The 21,141-nt window shown below is 46.1% G+C and overlaps 1 protein-coding gene across 2 annotated transcripts in view; it reads left to right on the top strand.

Moving 5' to 3' along the window:
• LOC119973705 (glutamine-rich protein 1-like) overlaps positions 1 to 21,141 on the top strand; it is a 73,171-nt gene that overhangs the window by 969 nt on the left and 51,061 nt on the right. For both annotated transcript variants that reach the window (XM_038812091.1, XM_038812090.1), the window contains exon 2: positions 20,040 to 20,348. In XM_038812091.1, the coding sequence (XP_038668019.1) occupies positions 20,061 to 20,348 (288 nt within the window). In that variant the 5' untranslated portion in view covers positions 20,040 to 20,060. The remainder of the gene's footprint in view (positions 1 to 20,039; positions 20,349 to 21,141) is intronic.

Here is a 21,141-nt window from a genome sequence, read left to right as displayed (position 1 = left end):
CCCCCACCCTCTTCCCCCCCCACTCCCCTCCCCCCCTCCCCACCCCCGCCTGCCTACCCCCCTCCCCTCCCCCCGTGCCCCACACCCCCCCCCCCACCTCCCCACCCCCCGTCCCGCACCCCCCCCCCCCCCCCCCGTACCCCCTCCCCCCCCCCCCCCGTACGCCCCGCCCCAACCTCTGTGTAACTCCTCCTGTACCCAAACAGGCGCTGGAATGTGGCGACAGAGTGGATTTTCACAGTAACGTCATTGCAGTGTTATTGTCAGCCGACTTGTGACACAAATACAGATTGTTATATTGCTTTTATTAAGCTAGTCTTGGAGCCACTCTTCTCACCTCAAACTGAATACAAAATTCAACCATGTATGATCACTGCTGTCCAATCCTCCGTCGGCTTTAACTATGATGCAATCCTGTCTCATGAACATTACCTGATTTAGCATAGCTCCATGCTTGGCTCCAGCTCGTGTTGCTCGAGGAAATTGTCCCTGAAACACTTTTATCAATTCATTTTCCAGGCTACCTTTACCAATCTGATTCATCTATTCTGAAGTTAGAGTAAACTCACCCATTTGTTTTTTTCCCTAAGTGCAGAAGGAAGCCATTTGGTCCATCGAGTCTGCACTGGCCCTCTGAATGGGCACTCTACCCCACTATATTCCCGTAGCCCTGTGCATTTGTCATGGCTAATCCTGTTATGCGTTTAGCTGCTGTTGTATAAAGAGTCAACGGTTCTGCTCCTTTTCCACAAACACCTTTAATTTACTTCAACAGACTCTGCACAAAACTCTTAACATCACATTACCTGATACTGAAGCCCCTTTACATAGTGTCATTTATTGGATACTTAACATAAATGAGACAACTAATTAGAATGTCTCTTAACCCATTACTTTACTTCCTTGGAGAAAAAAATAATTAAGTGAAAACAAAATTGCAAGAAACTCAAAAACACCACGCAATTTCCCCCCCTTTTTTATTTTTGGAAGAAAAAAACAAGTCACAGAACAGGCGCCCTTCATTAACAATATCCAAAAGTTTGTGAGCTAGCTCCTCTTTTTGTAAAACAGTCGGACAATTGATAGCTACTGTCAAACCATTTAATTTTTGCTATCTCCCCTCTGTCCAACATCTGCTTCAAACTTACGATGTCTATCCTTAACCTATTTAATTGACACTTTTTGTAGAGTGCACATTTTCCCACAGGGATTTATTGTCAATGTGACATTCAATAGGTATATTACCCTAATCCCAAATATTCTGTCAATATCGGAGATATATAAAAGGCCATATCCACAACCTCTGCAAGGCTTAACACCTCAGCAGCGAAAGTACTTTTGACCACACTCTTTATTTTCTTTGCTAACCACACAAGAGGGCAACATTTACCATTGTTCCCCAACAGGAAAATTATAAAACCTCCTGCGCTTGAAACTCCATCACAGAAATTTGCATAGGACGCATCACTCTAAACTATGAGTTTCAAGTGCCTACGGTCACCTAAAACCGGGAACCTCAAAACACACTCCTGCATTTTTAGTTTGACCAATGCTTTATTTGCTCTTATTATGTTTTCCACTTTGGGATCATTCATTTTTGTACTCAACTCTAAGACATCAAAACTCGCGTCCGGTCTAGTCTGTCTACCGAACCAATTCAGTTGCCCAATTCAACTTTGCAGTTGCTCTTTTTCCATCTTTTTTTTAAAAATAATTTTTATTGAAAATTTTTGTATTTCTATAACAACAACGAACAGCAATAAAATACCAACAATAACAGTCATAAACATTCGCCCAACCTCAATGAACAACAAAACAAATTAACAACAAAAAGAACACCCCCCCCCCCCCGGTTGCTGCTGCTATTGACCAAGATACCTATCTTTGAGTTAGAAAGTCCAGAAAAGGCTGCCACCGTTTATAGAACCCTTGTACTAATCCTCTCAGGGCAAATTTGACCCTCTCCAATTTTATAAATCCCGTCATGTCACTGATCCAGGTCTCCACACTTGGGGGGCCTCGCATTCTTCCACTGCAGCAAGATCCTCCGCCGGGCTACTCGGGACACAAAGGCCAAAACACAGGCCTCTTTCGCTTCCTGCACTCCCGGCTCCGCCGCAACTCCAAAGATCGCGAGTCCCCAACCTGGTTTGACCCTGGATCCAATCACCCTCGACACCGTCCTCGCCACCCCTTTCCAGAATTCTTCCAGTGCCGGGCATGCCCAGAACATATGGGCATGATTCGCTGGACTCCCCGAACACCTGGGGCACCTGTCCTCGCCCCCAAAGAACCTACTCATCCGAGTCACAGACATATAGGCCCGATGCAGCACCTTAAATTGGATGAGACTAAGCCTCGCATATGAGGAGCACCTTGGCATCTACATTAAGGAGAGATATGGGCCTGTATGAACCACACTGCTGGGGGTCCTTGTCCCTCTTTAAGATTAAAGAAATCAGCGCCCGTGACACGTCCCCCCCCTTCCCATGCCTCATTAAGTGTCCGCACCAGCAAGGGGCCCACTAGGTCCACAAACTTTTTATAAAACTCCACCGGGAACCCACCCGGCCCCGGCGCCTTCCCTGACTGCATCTGCCCGATCCCCTTAACCAGCTCCTCCAGCTCAATCGGCGCCCCCAACCCCTCCTGCACCTTCGGGAAAGATAGCCCGTTGAGAAAACTCTCCATTCCCCTCATCTCCACCGTTGGCTCCGACCGGTACAGTTCCCCGTAAAAGTCCTTGAAGACCTCATTCACCTCTACCCCCTTCCGCACCACATTCCCACTCTTATCTCTCACTCCAGCAATTTCCCTGCCTTTAGCCCCCTCAGATGAGCAAGTACCCTAGACTGCTTCACCGGCCCATTCAGTCCTCTCGCGTTCCAGGTGACCAACCGGATCAGGGGGCGTCCCCCCCCCCCCCCCCCCCCCCCCAAACCCGGGCTAGGAACCCTCCTAGCCGCGAACCGTCCTCCATTATACTTCCGTGGGTCAGCTAACTTCTGCTGACCCTGGAAACTCCCGCCAAACACCCGACCCCTCCCAAAGTGGGATCATCCCCCATCCTGTCACTCCTCAAGGCACCGCTCCAGCGCGGGGAGGAACCAGTTAAGGCCCCCCCCCCCCCCCCCCCCCCCCCCCCCCCCGTCATCATCTCCACCCCCAGCCCCGCAACGCGGGAAACCAGAGGAAAGCCCGCGCTTTTGTTCATACATATCCCTAAACTCATCATTAGCAAATTCTCCCCCATTGTCCGGTGGACCCATTCATAGAATTCATAGAATTTACAGTGCAGAAGGAGGCCATTCAGCCCATCGAGTCAGCACCAGCTCTTGGAAAGAGCACTCTACCCACGGTCAACACCTCCCCCCTATCCCCATAACCCAGTAACCCCACCCAACACTAAGGGCAATTTATCATGGCCAATCCACCTAACCTGCACATCTTTGGACTGTGGGAGGAAACCGGAGGACCCGGAGGAAACCCACGCGCACACGGGGAGGATGTGCAGACTCCCCACAGACAGTGACCCAAGCCGGAATTGAACCTGTGACCCTGGAGCTGTGAAGCGATTGTGCTATCCACAATGCTACCGTGCTGCCTGTCCCTATCCATTTTTCCATGATTTGATCCAGAATTACACTTTTGTTTACTTCGTACGATCGTTGATTGACTAAATCTGGTTGCTAAATCTACAAAATGCAAAATAAATATATTATTGGCTTTATCCCAGATCTTAAGGTCCCTGGCCACAATGTCGCTAAAATCCTGCCCCCTTTCTCACTCTATGCAGATGACCTGTTCCTCCATGTCTCGAAGCCACAGGAGGGACTGAAGGCAATACTGCAAATACTGAAAGAGTTTGGAACCTTCTCGGGCTATAAACTTAACCTGGGCAAAAGCGAGACATTCCCAGTGAACCAAACGGGGGAGGGGGGGAACGGGGGGGCTCCCGTTCAAAACAGCCCAGAACAGATTCCGTTACCTGGGGATCCAGATAGCCAGAGACTGGACACAGATCCACAAGTGGAACCTGACCAGCCTGGTGGAGGAAGTAAGAAGAGACCTTCAAAGGTGGGGGTCACTCCCACTCTTCCTGGCGGGGAGAGTACAGACGATCAAGATGAACTTACTGCCAAGGTTCCTCTTCCTGTTTAGATCCATCCCGATCTTCATCCCAAAGGCCTCTTTCCAAAACGTAGACAGTCTAATCATGTCATTTTAGTGTTGTGGGAGGTGGGGGGAAAGAACCCGAGAATTCCCAAACAGACACTGCAAAGAAGGAAAATCAAAGGGGGCTTGTCCTTACCAAACCTATATCGCTACCACTGGGCAGCAACGGCAGAAAGAGTGAGGGGATGGGTACAGGAACCCGACACAGATTGGGTACAAATGGAGGAGGCATCCTGTAAAGGAACAACCCTCCGAGCCCTGGCTACAGCAGCACTCCCATCCTCCTCAGCAAGATACACAACGAGCCCAGTGGTAGCGGCCATGCTGAGAACGTGGACCCAGCTGAGACAACACTTCGGGATAACCAAAATGTCCCCTATGGTCCCCATATGCGGCAATCACAGATTCCCCCTTTGCCTTCAAAAGATGGAGGCAGAATGGGACACATTGACGGTTGGGGACTTCTACGTAGGGCACAGACTGGCGACACTAGACGAACTAATGAGGAAGTGGAGGTTAGCAAAAGGACAGGAAATGAGACACCTCCAAATAAAACAGTTCCTCCGCAAAGAGACAGTAGGGTACCCCGGGGCCCCAGAAAGCACACTACGAGAGGACCTGATAGGCATAAGCAACGAGAAGGGGGGGCTATGTGGGAAAATATACAGACAGCTACTGGACAGAGCCTGGACTCCACTGGACGAGACCAGACAAAAATATGAGGACGAACTGGGGACAGAGGTGGGGTGGGGACTCTGGAGCGAAGCACTGAGCAGGGTGAGCTCCACCTCCTCCTGCGCAAGGCTAAGCCTAATGCAGCTCAAAGTGGTGCACAGAGCGCACCTGACCAGAACCCGAATAAGCAGGTTCTTCCCGGAGGTGGAGGACAAATGTGAGCGGTGCCAGAGGGTCCCGGCCAACCACACCAACATGTTTTGGGCTTGCCCCAAGACTGCTGGGTTCTGGACAGCCTTCTCCGAGGCAATATCCAGGGTTCTGGGGGTGAGGGTGAAGCCATGCCCAATAGTGGCAATCTGCCCGGGGGGGGGGGGGGGGGGGGCATTCCCCCTTTTTGCCTTTTCTCTCCGGAAAATAAAAGCACAGCCGAAGCCCGGGGGGGGGGGGGGGGGGGGGGGGGGAAGCAATGGGGAAGGGGGAGGAACCATAGACCAATCCAGAGGGCAACAAAATGCACATAGTCAGTTAAACGTTAAACTAAACTTCTCTGTATAATAAAGGAAATTAGCACGGGCGAGGAAAGTGTGATGTGTATATACACAACTGCCTATAAATATGGGAAATGCCAATAAAAAGATTTTAGTAAAAAAAAAATCCCTGGCCAAAGATAGGTCGTGCTGGTGTCCTTCAGTGATCACTAACCTGTGCTATCACTTTAGTATAATCTTCATCCCTTACCCCTGCATCCTTTAATAAAATTTTCAGCCTCCAAGGAGACGGAGGTGCAAATTGCCTATGCAGTTTTAATACAACAAGGTTTTTAATCAGCTAAAGTTCCATTTTCAACTGCCATTAACACATCCTTATCAACTGTACTTGAAATATTATTTGTCAGTAATTGAATACAATAATGTCCCGACTGTGTAAATTGTTAGTCCACCGTCTTTCCAAAAACTGTTGCCTTATCCTGTTCCATATCCAGTTTCATGTGTGTTTTCTTCATCGACGGTCTGCTCAGAAGCAAAGGTATCTCACTTGATACAACATCCGTGCTGATGAAATGATTCACTCCGGCAATATTGCAAGGGATCACCACTCTTTTCAGCGACTTAAGAGTATTATCATCACCAAACCTGAAACTTGTGGAACTTTCAAATTCCTTAACCATATGATTTTCAGCATCCAAGGAGTCCAAGTAACATTTTAACCAGTCAGTCCCACACACAGTAGATGTGCAGCCACTGTCCAATACAATTGAAGGATTCTGCAACCAACACCCTCGTTACCGGCGTAAAACTGCTTGTTAATAGGACAGTGCCTTTTTTCTGGTCACTATCTTTTTCCTCTTCTGACTCTTCCGTGTCATGTGTCGCTTCAAACACTATTATAACTTGTTGGATAGTTGAAAGCATAATGGTATTGAGAGTCACATTGAAAACATCGATTTATCATGCCCCGTGCATTTCTGGGGTTCATTTTCCTATTGTAGGTTCTAACGGGGTTTCTGTCTTCATAATTTCCGGGTCCCAATCTCCTTCTATAGCCTTGGAACCTGTTGTAGCCGTACGATTTCGCCATCCTGTTAGTGTATCCTCCATATTCTGCTTTATTGCAGACTGACCTATTTGGGTCATCGGAGCCATCGGAATCAAATGTTTCCCCAGAAACATTTTTAAAAGCTTCTGTCATCTGATTGAATAAGGTATCCTTATCCGCAAACTGAACTCCTGTCAAAACCAGGAGCCTATCCATGTTACTCACTAGCACAGTCAAGTAATTTAAAGGCCAACACAGACTGGAAATTTCAGGTTGTGTTTCTGCAGCCTTTTATATAGTCTGCCAAATTCCATTATATAGTCTTACATGGAGAAAGTCTCTCCTATCAAAATCCTACCATGCTTCATATGCACTTAACAAATCATCCTTCTTTTAAATCTTATCCATATAACGTAATAGAGTCTGCAAACCTTCTTCTGAGTCTAACTCTTCCAATTCCAGCTCAGAAAACACATTGCTCTGGATTTTACTGTCGTAAGGTAGAGAAAAGAGCCAATGCCATACCTTGTTTTCTCTTTCCCAAGGTAGTTACCGTAGTCCACATAACTACTGCACTTCTCCATTGGTCGTACTATCCCCTTTCAGAAAATAAGTGGGGATAGTTATATCCGGCCATCTTTAACCTCGGTTCAGCCAAATCTTTATTTTTTTTTTCTTCACTCACTCCTTGGTTTGGTCTGGAAAAGTTGCATCTTTCAACCCTTCACATCTGCACAGCAACAATCCTCTGCTACCATTTGTTATGCGTTTAGCTGCTGTTGTATAAAGAGTCAACGGTTCTGCTCCTTTTCCACAAACACCTTTAATTTACTTCAACAGACTCTGCACAAAACTCTTAACATCACATCACCTGATACCGAGGCCACCTGAAGTCCCTTTATATACAGTGTCAATTATTGGATACTTAACACAAATGAGACAACTAATTGTAATGTCTCTTAACCCGTTACTTAACAATCCACCTAACCTCCATATCTTTGGACTGTGGGATGAAACCGGAGCACCCGGAGGAAATAAACGCAGACACGGGGAGAACGTGCAGACTCCGTACAGTCACCTGAAGCCAGAATCGAGCCACAGCCATCGTGGTGCCCATTCATTCATAGGATGTGGAAATCACTGCTAGACCAAAATTTATTGTACTTGAGAAGATGGTATTGAGCTGCCTTCTTGAACTGCTGTAGTCCATGTGGTGTAGGTACACCCACAGTGCTGTTAGGGATTTCCAGGATTTTGACCCAGTGACAATGAAGGAACAAAAGAACAAAGAAAAGTACAGCACATGAACAGGCCCTTCGGCCCTCCAAGCCTGCGCCGACCATGCTGCCCGTCTAAACTAAAATCGTCTACACTTCTGGGATCCGTATCCTTCTATTCCCATCCTATTGTGGCTGGTTTAGCACAGTGGGCTAAATAGCTGGCTTGTAATGCAGAACAAGGCAGCAGCGCGGGTTCAATTCCCGTACTGGATTCCCCGAACAGGCGCCGGAATGTGGCGACTAGGGACTTTCACAGTAACTTAATTGAAGCCTACTTGTGACAATAAGCAATTATTATTATTATTGATGTATTTGTCAAGACGTCACTATTTTGGCCGATATATTTCCAAGTCGGGGTGGTTTGTGGCTTGGAGGTAAACTTCCAAGTGATGAGTTTTCCCATGTGTCTGATGCCCTTGTCCTAGACAGTAATGATTTGGAAGGTGCTGCCTGAGGAGCCTTGGTGAGTTTCTGCGGCATATCTTATAGATGGTACACACGACTGTACATTGGTGGTGGAGGAAGTGAATATTTGTTGATGGGTTGCCTTATCAATCGGGGCTGAGTTGTCCTTGTGTGTTGTTGGAGGTGCACTCATCCAGGCAAGTGGAGAGTATTCCATTACACTCCTTATAGATGGTGCGTTTTGGGAGGTCAGGAGGTGTGTTAGCCGTCGTAGAATTCCTAGTCTTTGACCTGCTTTTTTTCTTATTTGTTCTTGGGATGTGGGCGACTCGGGCAAGGCCAGCATTTATTGCCCGTCCTAATTGCCCTCGAACTGAGTGGCCTTTTAAGAGTCACCCAGGTAAGAACAAAGAAAATTACAGCACAGGAACAGGCCCTTCGGCCCTCCCAGCCTGCGCCGATCCAGATCCTTTATCTAAACCTGTCTCCTATTTTCCAAGGTCTACTTCCCTCTGTTCCCGCCCATTAATATACCTGTCTAGATGCTTCTTAAATGATGCTATCGTGTCCGCCTCTACCACCTCCGCTGGTAAAGTGTTCCAGGCACCCACCACCCTCTGCGTAAAAAACCTTCCACGCACATCTCCCTTAAACTTTCCCCCTCTCACCTTGAAATCGTGACCCCTTGTAACTGACACCCCCACTCTTGTTGCTATCCACCCTGTCCATACCTCTCATAATTTTGTAGACCTCAATCAGGTCCCCCCTCAACCTCCGTCTTTCCAACGAAAACAATCCTAATCTACTCAACCTTTCTTCATAGCTAGCACCCTCCATACCAGGCAACATCCTGGTGAACCTCCTCTGCACCCTCTCCAAGGCATCCACATCCTTCTGGTAATGTGGCGACCAGAACTGCACGCAGTATTCCAAATGTGGCCGAACCAAAGTCCTATACAACTGTAACATGACCTGCCAACTCTTGTACTCAATACCCCGTCCGATGAAGGCAAGCATGCTGTATGCCTTCTTGACCACTCTATCAACCTGCGTTGCCACTTTCAGGGTACAATGGACCTGAACTCCCAGATCTCTCTGCACATCAATTTTCCCCAAGACCCTTCCATTGACCATATAGTCCGCTCTTGAATTTGATCTTCCAAAATGCATCACCTCGCATTTGCCTGGATTGAACGGTGGATTGAACGCTGGACGGTGGATCTCTTTCCCTAAAGGATATTAGCAAATCAGATGTTATTTTACGACAATGGTTTCATGGTCATCATTAGACGTCTTTTTTAATTTCAGATTTGTTTTTATTGAAATTAGATTTCACCATTTGCCCTGGTGGGATTTCACCCGGGTCTCCAGGGCAGTCTAGTCCCGTGACAATACCACTATGCCACCACCTCCTTCTCTGGTAGCCACAGTAATTATATGGCAAGTCCATTTTTTGGTTGCAAATTACATTTACAATAACAATCTGTATTAAATATTAAGAGGAGCCACAGCAAACAGTAGTTTAACAGGAAGTAAATCAATTTCCCCAGGATGTTGATAGTGGGGGATTCAGTGATAATGCCATTGAATGTCAAGGGGCAGTGGTTAGATTCTTGTTAGAGTTGGTCTCTGGCTTCAAATCGCTGGCTTTGAAAGCAGACCAAGCAGGCCAGCAGCACAGTTCGATTCCTGTAACAGCCTCCCCGAACAGGCGCCGGAATGTGGCGACTAGGGGCTTTTCACAGTAACTTAATTTGAAGCCTACTCGTGACAATAAGCGATTTTCATTTCATTGCCTGACACTTGTGTGGTGCCAACGTTATTTGTCAGCCCAGGCCTGGATATTGTCCAGGTCTTACTGCATTTGGACATGGTCTGCTTCATTATCTGAGGGGTCGAGAATGGTGCTGAAGATTGTTCACTCATCAGCAAACATCCCCACTTCTGACCTGATGGAAGGGAGGTCATTGATAAATCAGCTGAAGATGGTTGGGCCGAGGACACTATCCTGAGGAACTCCTGCAGTGATGTTTGGGGCTGAGATGATTGACGTCCAACCACCACAACCATCTTCCTTTGTGCCGGGTATGACTCTAACCAGCGGAGAGTTGTCCCCCTGATTCCCATTGACTCCAATTTAGCTATGGCTCCTTGATGCCTGTCTGGGTTAAATGCTGCCTTGGTGTCAAGGGCAGTTGCTCGCTCCTCACCCCTGGCATTCAGCTCTTTTGTCGATGTTTGAACCGAGGCTGTAATTTGGTCAGGAGCTGAGTGACCCTGGCTGAACCCAAACTGAGCGTCCGTGAGCAAGTTATTGCTGAGTAAGTGCTGCTCAATAACACTGTTGATGATCCCTTCCATCACTTTGCTGATGACCGAGAGCAGACTGATGGCGCAATAATTGGCTGCGTTAAATTTGTCATGTTACTTTACCTGAGCAATTTCCATATTGCCTGATAGATGCCAGTGTTGTAGATATACTGGTAGGAGCGCGGCAAGTTCTGGAGCATAAATCTTCAGTACTTTAAGCCACCTTGGGCAAGTACGAGGTGAATTCTAGCCCCACATGCCCCGGAGTCTCACTACCAGTGAATTAACCAATAATTTTTTTTTAGATTCTTGAAATCTTTGGCCATTCTCTGCCGAATAATTACAGTCACTGAGTTAGTAAGCTGAAACACAATTACTGTTTATTTATAACAAGGCTGATGATGAAATATGCAATAAACACAACTGAATAACAACAAGCTGACCTCTACCCCATTTCACTAACCCACCCTCTACCCACACACGACAAACAAACACGGGGGGGGGGGGTTAAAAATTATGATGTAGGTCAGAAGAGTCTTTGCTTCAAATGGCAGTCCTTCAGCACGCTGTGGTTTGCAGCTGGTACATGCAGAGTCATTCATTCAGGTTAGAAAATTTGCTACTTACTGGCAGCAGGCTTTACGGAGATATGTTTCATTTCTTATCAAATTCAAATGAAATGAAAAATGAAAATCGCTTATTGTCACAAGTCAGCTTCAAATGAAGTTACCGGGAAAAGCCCCTAGTCGCCACATTCCGGCGCATGTTCAGGGAGGCTGGTACGGGAATTGAACCGTGCTGCTAGCCTGCCTTGGTCTGCTTTAAAAGCCAGCAATTTAGCCCTGTGTGCTAAACCAGCCCCATTTTTGGGCTTTCAGCTCGTGGTTTGACGACGAGCCTTTGCAGTCTCAGGAGAATGGCACCAGTCTGGTTGGAGAGCGAGTCAGCCCTCACAGTGGCCTTATGGAGAGGATTTACCTGGACCTTTTGGGAGACAGTTAGCAAGAGCTTTCTGGAGAGGATTTGCCTGGAACTTCCTCCCCGTTGCCAAAACAAAACTGAAAGCTCCTTGGGTCTCTGAATCATTCAGTGGGATAAGATCCAATCACCAGCTGTTACCAGGCAGTGCACAACCTTTGTGCCAATTAGAACATAGAACAGTACAGCACAGAACAGGCCCTTCGGCCCTCAATGTTGTGCCGAGCCATGATCACCCTACTCAAACCCACGTATCCACCCTATACCCGTAACCCAACAACCCCCCCCATTACCTTTTATTAGGACACTACGGGCAATTTAGCATGGCCAATCCACCTAACCCGCACATCTTTGGACTGTCGGAGGAAACCGGAGCACCCGGAGGAAACCCACGCACACAGGGGGAGGACGTGCAGACTCCGCACAGACAGTGACCCAGCCGGGAATCGAACCTGGGACCCTGGAGCTGTGAAGCATTTATGCTAACCACCATGCTACCCTGCTGCCGCACTGACCACCCAATCAATCAAACCGATGTCAATCAGTCTAAAACAGCACAGCCTGCTGGATCCTTCCATTTGAATTAAAGATGCAAGCTGCCTTAAAGACACATCCACAAATCCATGGATCAAAAATGTAATAGCAAAAATAAAAGAAAGGGAAAATAAGGGAAGAAACAGGGAGGACCCTTGCGTATCTCTTCCCCATAAAAGAATGAAACCTCAGGGTACGGACGTTTCATTATGAGGAATGTAAGACATAAATCACACATACATATCCATCCCCAGTTTACAAGTTCCCATCCCAGTCTCTACAGTGATAACGTAAACGTGTGACAAAGCATCCGCAGTCACATTGTCCTTTCCGGGAAGAGGTGCAATTTTAACATTGAACTGTTACAATAAAAAACTCCAACGAATAACCTTGCATTCTTGCTTTTAAACTTCTCTCCAAGTGGATTATGGTCTGGAAAAGTCTGGGGTGGCCAGCAGCATCTTCCAACATGGTGTTCTGTGGACCCAGATTCGATTCCCGGCTTAGGGTCACTGTCTGTGTGCAGTCTGCACGTTCTCCCCGTGTCTACGTGAGTTTCCTCCTGTTCTCTGGTTTCCTCCCGCAAGTCCCGAAAGACGTGCTGTTAGGTGAATTGGACGTTCTGAATTCTCCCTCTGTGTTCCCGAACAAGCGCCGGAATGTGGCAAGTTGGGGATTTTCACAGTAACTTCATTCCAGTGTTGATGTAAGCCTATTTGTGACAATAATGATTATTATTATTTGGTGATCCAGATGCATTTTTTCTGACAATTGGCGTGGTCGTCATTAGACAGACTTTTTTTATTGACTTAGAACTTCACCATCTGCAGTGGCGGGATTCGAGCTAGGGTCTCCGGAGCATTACCCTGAGCATCTCTGTTACTAGTCCAGTGACAATACCACTATGCCACTGCCTCTCTTGTGTTGCTTTAGTGGTTCAGAGTTTCATAAGTCGAGATCAGGTTTGGTTAATAGAGTGCCCCCTGGTGCTGTACTCTTTCAGTCTCTCGTGTCGGTCCTTTTGGTTTTCGGTTTGCCCAATCACTGTTTATCCAAATTTCAAGGATCTTCTGCAACTAAACTGCAAAGAGTATTGTCAGTGCTGAGCGAAATATTTGATTCATTTTTAATCAGTGAACATTTTTCAACCCCTCCAGCTTTACATTCTCTCTTGCCCTTTGCATGACTACCTCCAGCAACATGTGCTGCTGACGGTTCAATCTTCTGAGTTGGTTGACTGTATATGCATTATTCTTTGTGTTACCGGTTTTCCCCCCTCATCTTTATCCCCATTTGGTAAAACTGACTGAAACAATTTATACTTTCCAGATTTCAACTGTTCCTATTTACTTTCAGAATCGGAGGGTGGCACATCATCGGCACCATTAACTTTCTGGTTGTTGTTAACAGATATGGCAATAGAACTACTACATGGTTCTCCATCCACCTTCCTAACCTTCCTCTAAATTTCTAAAACAAATTGATTGCTGATTACTCCATCACCGTTCCTATTTGCTTCCTCTACCTCGAAGAGGCACTGTGGGCCTTTAAAAGGATGTGGGTTAACCAGCAATTTGCTTGGTATCACTCCACAGTCCTTGCTGTCCTCGTCCTAACTAACTGATGCCATGCTACCGTCTATACTTCCCTTCATAACAAGGATGCTCTGGGAAATATTTGTACCTGAAGGGAATGGCAATGGGTTTATCACAAGAGGCCGTAGCCAATTGCTTTTGGAAAAGTCCAAGTCACTTTCTTCAAATTTGCTGTTGTCTTTTCTAGCTTTGGAAGAATGACTTGCCACTTGTGCAAGGTTAGTGACGGTTCTGCTCAGTCGCAGCGGTTTGTCATTACCTCATTATCAGGGCCGAGATCAGTTTCAAATTTCTCGCCTGACTCTCCATCACTGACGTTACTATTAGATTCAGACTCCTCTTCCTTTCGGTCACCTTCAGTTTTAGAGTTCTCAGAATCTGGCTCATTACCACTATCACTTGATATGTGATCATTGTCTTTCAATGTTTCTTTTTTTGAGTCAGTTACTGCCCAATCAGTGTTCCAACTCCACGTGCACTACCGTTGGTATCTCGTGTTTTCTACAGGATTTCCCTTGGACTCTCTGTAATCATGGTGAAGCTACCACCTTCACTTCTGCCAAATCATTCCCCAGCAGTAAGTCCAGAGAATGTTAGAGACAGAAATGCAGACGGTCATGAAGCGTTTTTTAAAAAAAAATTGAGTTGGAGGACCACAGGTCAGTGAAGGATGAGTGGGGCTTGGGCAGCAGAGTTTTGGATGGGAAGAGTGTGATGGCAGTTTGATTTCTTTTTAAATCGAGCCATTTGCATAGTCTGCTAGTATAGGTACCAGGAAGGGTACTTATCTCGTTTCCTCTTAAGAGCTTCTATCCTATTTGCTTCAACCACTCCCTGCGATCGAGTTCCTGGTTCCTGCCACTCTGAATGAAGAAATTGCCTTGCGTTCCCTGTTGGGTTTGTGGGTGACTCTCTCATATTGATGGCCTCTCATTATACCCTTTAGTTGTGTCTGCATAGATAACATTTAACGTAGTTAAACCGACCGAACCTTACACACAACAAACTAACCTACCAACGCTTTCAAATTCTCCGTTTCTATTTGCCACTTACTTTATGCCGCTAGTTTCATATGCATGAAATAGATCGGACTGGTAGTTGCGTGGTTTAATTTATTTGTTCACAGGAAGTAGGTGCTGCAGGCTAGGCCAACATTTATTTCCCGTCCCTAATTTCCCTAGAGAAGGTATTGGCGAACCCGTTCCTTTAACCGCTGCAATCCTTGTGGTTTCCGTGCTGTAAGGGACTTCCGGGTCATTGACCCAGCAACGGGGGTTAGACTTGTTGTTGCCTGGCACTTTCGTGGCACAAATTTTATTTGGCACTACGCCCAAACCTGAATATTTCCCGGGTCTTGCTGAATACAGGCTTTTATTATGGGTGAGAGAGGAGCAGAGTGCTGTTGAAATAGTGTTTTGTTATAATCTAGGGGAGAGTGAGAGCAATACTCAAAAAAGCAGCGACTATAGCTGTGCGTCAGAGGTAATCAACTTCCATGAGCAGTATTTAGGAGCATGCCTGATGTCCATATAACTCAATTATTGGATGGAGGGAACTGTTTGGTTACGTGCATTGTTTGACGCACGCACATATGAGCTGATAATTTAGTCCCACTGAGAGGCAGATGTACATTCAAAGCCATTCTACAGAATAGCCAGACTGTACATCATCACTCACTTAGAAATGCCACAGCACTTCAGTAGCTAACAAAATTGCTTTCTCCGTGCTCAGTTCCAGTAAAATTTATTGAATCCTTCCTTTTATTGAAAAATAATGATTTTTTGCTGGAAACATTTTTTTAAGATGGTAATCAGTTTGTGAATCCACAAATTGTACTTTCAGGCTATTCGTTTGTGACCCCACCCCACTCCAGCCATTTATTTTTCTAGGCATTTAACTGTTGAAACATGGAACACCTTCGCTCATCTCTTTTGGAGGGGGAACCTAATTCATCATCTGCTTCAACTCTCCTTGGCATTGTCCAACTTTTGCTATGTTTACAATAACTGTGTCCTTTGATTGTGAAGGAACAGTGCTAACCAATGTGCTACTGTGCCTTATTAATGAAGAACCTATCTATCTCTGTCTTAAAGACACTCTGTGATTTGGCCTCCACAGCCTTCTGTGGCAAAGAGTTCCACCGATTCACCATCCTCTGGCTGAAGAAATTCCTCCTCATTTCTGTGACTAAGGAACCCTGATCTTCCATCATGTAACCAGTGACACTATTAACCATCCATTGTAGTTCACCTTTAGTTGGCTCTTGAACATTTTTTTTTGAAAAAGGCTTCAATCTGAGTAGGATGTGTTTTTTCTCTTTCTATATTGTTTCTTACCTATTCATGCTCTGCGGTTGCTTTTTTGCAAGTCAAGGTCTTGCCCTTTGGGGGTTATAAACTGGTTCTGTCAATGGGGGGGGGGCAGGGTGACGCGGTGGTTAGCACTGCTGCCTCACAGCGCTGCCCGGGTTCAATCCCGGCCTCGGGTCTCTGTCCGTGTTCTCCCCGTGTCTGCGTGGGTCTCACCCCCACAACCCAAAGATGTGCAGGTTAGATGGATTGGCCACGCTAAATTGCCCCTTAATTGGAAAATATAATTGGGTATTCTAAATTTATAAAAAAGAAGTAAATAAACTGGTTCTGTCATGTTGAATTCACTTCTTGCTGATCCCTTTAACTGATTTGCCCAGTTTACTGTGAACAGCCTCTGGCTCATCCTACTGTCAATCTTTGTTGTTTAAAAGAATCATAAAACTTTGAACATCTCTCAAATGAAAATGAAATGAAAATGAAAATCGCTTATTGTCACGAGTAGGCTTCAAATGAAGTTACTGTGAAAAGCCCCTAGTCGCCACATTCCGGCGCCTGTCCGGGGAGGCTGTTACGGGAATCGAACCGTGCTGCTGGCTTGCCTTGGTCTGCTTTCAAAGCCAGCGATTAGCCCTGTGAGCTAAACAGCCAGAAGGAGCTTCTGCAGACGAATAGCCCCACCATTGTACTATTCGTCTTTAGTGTCTCTTCTAAATACTGGAAAGGGTGCCACAAAAATTACCGAGGTGGTTACCAGGAATAAAGGTACAGTTATGAAGAGAGTTGAGAGTCTGGTCAAACTCTTGCCATTTAGAGGTAAAGAGGGATGATTTAATGGAGTTGTTCAACAAGTGCTGAATTCTTAACAATTTAAGATGATCGCAAATAAAGCAAAATCTTCACATATAGGATATGGTTCAAATTTGATAATGTGTTAGATCCCATAATAAAAAGAAATGTTTGGAAAAGAATTAAAAAGATATGAAATGTGAGTAAGGCAGTGATTAGATGACGCAGCTTATGGAGGCAACAATGCCACTTTGATTCACCAGATAACCTGCTTCTGTGTAACGTTCTTTGCCGCCTTTGATCATGCCAATTCAGTAGCCCCACAGTACATAGAACGATACAGCGCAGTACAGGCCCTTCGGTCCTCGATGTTGCACCGACATGGAAAAAATCTAAAGGCCATCTAACCTACACTATGCCCTTATCATCCATATGCTTATCCAATAAACTTTTAAATGCCCTCAATGTTGGCGAGTTCACTACTGTTGCAGGTAGGGCATTCCACGGCCTCACCACTCTTTGCGTAAAAAACCCACCTCTGACCTCTGTCCTATATCTATTACCCCTCAATTTAAGGCTATGTCCCCTCGTGCTAGCCACCTCCATCCGCGGGAGAAGGCTCACGCTGTCCACCCTATCTAACCCTCTGATCATTTTGTATGCCTCTATTAAGTCACCTCTTAACCTTCTTCTCTCTAACGAAAACAACCTCAAGTCCATCAGCCTATCCTCATAAGATTTTCCCTCCATACCAGGCAACATCCTGGTAAATCTCCTCTGCATCCGTTCCAAAGCTTCCACGTCCTTCCTATAATGAGGCGACCAGAACTGTACGCAATACTCCAAATGCGGCCGTACTAGAGTTTTGTACAACTGCAACATGACCTCATGGCTCCGGAACTCAATCCCTCTACCAATAAAGGCCAACACACCATAGGCCTTCTTCACAACCCTATCAACCTGGGTGGCAACTTACAGGGATCTATGTACATGGACACCGAGATCCCTCTGCTCATCCACACTACCAAGAATTTTACCATTAGCCAAATATTCCGCATTTCTGTTATTCTTTCCAAAGTGAATCACCTCACACTTCTCCACATTAAACTCCATTTGCCACCTCTCAGCCCAGCTCTGCAGCTTATCTATGTCCCTCTGTAACCTGCAACATCCTTCCGCACTGTCTACAACTCCACCGACTTTAGTGTCGTCTGCAAATTTACTCACCCATCCTTCTGCGCCCTCCTCTAGGTCGTTTATAAAAATGACAAACAGCAACGGCCCCAGAACAGATCCTTGTGGTACGCCACTCGTAACTGAACTCCATTCTAAACATTTCCCATCAACTACCACTCTCTGTCTTCTTTCAACTAGCCAATTTCTGATCCACATCTCTAAATCACCCTCAATCCCCAGCCTCCGTATTTTCTGCAATAGCCGACCGTGGGGAACCTTATCAAACGCTTTACTGAAATCCATATACACCACATCAACTGCTCTACCCTCGTCTACCTGTTCAGTCACCTTCTCAAAGAACTCGATAAGGTTTGTGAGGCATGACCTACCCTTCACAAAACCATGCTGACTGTCCCTAATCATATTATTCCTATCTAGATGATTATAAATCGTATCTTTTATAATCCTCTCCAAGACTTTACCCACCACAGACGTTAGGCTCACCGGCCTATAGTTACCGGGGTTATCTCTACTCCCCTTCTTGAACAAAGGGACCACATTTGCTATCCTCCAGTCCCCTGGCACTATTCCTGTAGCCAATGATGACCTAAAAATCAAAGCCAAAGGCTCAGCAATCTCTTCCCTGGCTTCCCAGAGAATCCTAGGATAAATCCCATCCGGCCCCGGGGACTTATCTATTTTCACCTTGTCCAGAATTGCCAACACTTCTTCCCTACGCACCTCAATGCCATCTATTCTAATAGCCTGGGTCTCAGCATTCTCCTCCACAATATTATCTTTTTCTTGAGTGAATACTGACGAAAAGTATTCATTTAGTATCTCGCTTATCTCCTCAGCCTCCACACACAACTTCCCACCACTGTCCTTGACTGGCCCTACTCTTACCTTAGTCATTCTTTTATTCCTGACATACCTATAGAAAGCTTTTGGGTTTTCCTTGATCCTACCTGCCAAAGACTTCTCATGTCCCCTCCTTGCTCGTCTCAGCTCTCTCTTTAGATCCTTCCTCGCTTCCTTGTAACTATCAAGCGCCCCAACTGAAACTTCACGCCTCATCTTCACATAGGCCTCCTTCTTCCTCTTAACAAGAGATTCCACTTCTTTGGTAAATACGTTCATTCATCTGCAAGGACTGAGCGATTTATGCCAGTTTTCCTAGTATCCTGGAGTGAGGCCCACTAGAACTCTTGCGAGTCCTGACAAACAGAGAGATCTGGGCGTGCATGTCCACCGATCACTGAAAGTGGCAACTCATGTGGAGAAGGTAGTCAAGAAGGCAGATGGCATGCTGGCCTTCATTGGCCGAGGCATTGAATATAAAAATTGGCGAGTCATGTTGCAGCTGTATAGGACCTTGAGCCTCATTTTGAATATTGTGTACAATTCTGGTCGCCACATTACCAGAAGGATGTGAATGCTTTGGAGAGGGTACAGAAGAGGTTTATCTAGGATGTTGCCTGGTATGGAGGGCATTAGCCATGAGGAGAAGTTAGATAAATTCGGTCTGTTCTCACTGGAACAACATAGGTTGAGAGGTGACCTGATTTATGAGTGGCATGGACAGAGTGGATAGTCAGATGCTCTTTCCTAGGGTAGGAGAGTCGAGTACTAGGGGACATAGGTTTAAAGTGTATGGGGAACAGTTTAGATCAGATGTGCGAGGCAAGTTTTTTTACACAGAGGGTGGTACATATATGTAACATGCTGCCTGTTGAGGTGGTGGAAGCAGGTACGATACATTTAAGGGGCATCTAGACAAATATATGAATAGGTTGGGAATGGAAGGATATGGACTCCATAAGTGCAAACCGTTTTAGTTTAGGCAGGTACCGTGGTCGATGCAGGCTTGGAGGGCCAAAGGACCTGTTCTTGTGCTGTATTGTTATTTGTATTAAATGGTGGTGAGGAAGGAGATAACAGGCTCTGATGAGTTGAGTGCAGCATGGAGTAAAAGCTCCAAGGGAAATCAGAGCCACCGGCCATGGCGTCTGATTATATCCATGACACAGGTTATACAAGTTCTAGTCATAGTGTTCACCTTCATATATAATTCTTTTCAATCGAAAATTTTCTCTTTTTGGTGAAATTTACTGAGGGGGAAAGCTTTGAGCGTGTAATATTTGTACCCATTATCCTTGCAGTTGTGAATAGTCAGTGCTGGAAGCAGGCCACTTTCCTGGCAGAGGTGTGGTTTAAGGGAATCCAGAGCTGAAAAGTATCCACAATTTTTTTTTTTCTAAACTTTTGTCTAGGAATCCAGGGAAATTGTAACCATGAATAACGCATTGGATAACACTATGTCATTTGAGGAGTACATTCGATTGAAAGCACGTACTATCCCCCAACATCGAATGAAAGAATTCCTGGAGTCACTAGCTGCGAAAGGACCTGAAGCCTTACAAGAATTCCAGCAGGCCACCATGACTGTGTATCAGCAGGGTGGAAACTGCATCTACACAGACAGCACTGAGGTGGCTGGCTCCCTGCTTGAGCTTGCATGTCCCGTAACGTCAACTGTACAACAGGAGCATCAGATCCAGCAACAGGCACAGCAAATCCAGGTATGAGTGCAATGTACATCTGTAACTGCAGAGATCTGTGTAATAGCCTCAAGTGGCACACCCAGAATTTTATGGCAATTCTATTTGGGATTTTCTAGTGAGAGGAGGTTGGGTGTATTTGAAACTGAATCGCTGCAAACCAGGCTTGAGTGTGTCTGTCTTATGGTCGCAAACTTGCAGAAGCTGTTCCGGATCTGCAGGTGCTGTCAATCAACAGTTTGTCAATGAGGAAGTGGGAGCGTCCAAGGATACATCTGGTTAGGGTTGGGGGGGGGGGGGGGGGGGGGGGGGTGCAGATGTTCAGCGGTACGTCTGGAAATGGGAACCAAAATAATGACTGGAGATTTGCTGGCTATGATTGGATAAATGAGAGTAGAACCAAGCAACGGCATTCCCATTTAACTGGAGAAAGAGGAAAGGTATCAGCGAAGAAGCTGAGGCCACAAAAGATCAGCCATGATCTCATTGAATGGCGGGGCAGGCTCGAGGGGTCAGATGACCTACTCCTGCTCCTAGTTCTTCTGTTCTTACAATGGTATCAAAGGCTGCAGGAGGGATAATGCAATGTGGTCAAATTCAAGGAGGGCGTTACTTGTGACTTTGGTAAGGACTTTTAATTTAATTTGTTCAGGGTATGTAGGTGGCGTTGGCTGAAAGAAAGCGATCTGGCTCCAGGCAGGATGGTGTGAGCTGGAGGGGAGGTTGCAGGTGGTATTCCTATGCATCTGCTGCCCTTTTTCTTTGAGATGGTAAAGATCGCAGGTTTAGAAGGCGCTGTCAAAGATGCCCTTAT

This window comes from Scyliorhinus canicula, chromosome 11, assembly GCF_902713615.1.
Source record: "Scyliorhinus canicula chromosome 11, sScyCan1.1, whole genome shotgun sequence".
Taxonomy (NCBI): domain Eukaryota; kingdom Metazoa; phylum Chordata; class Chondrichthyes; order Carcharhiniformes; family Scyliorhinidae; genus Scyliorhinus; species Scyliorhinus canicula.
The sequence above is the reverse complement of the archived record's forward strand: the minus strand, read 5'-3'. Positions and strand labels throughout refer to the sequence as shown.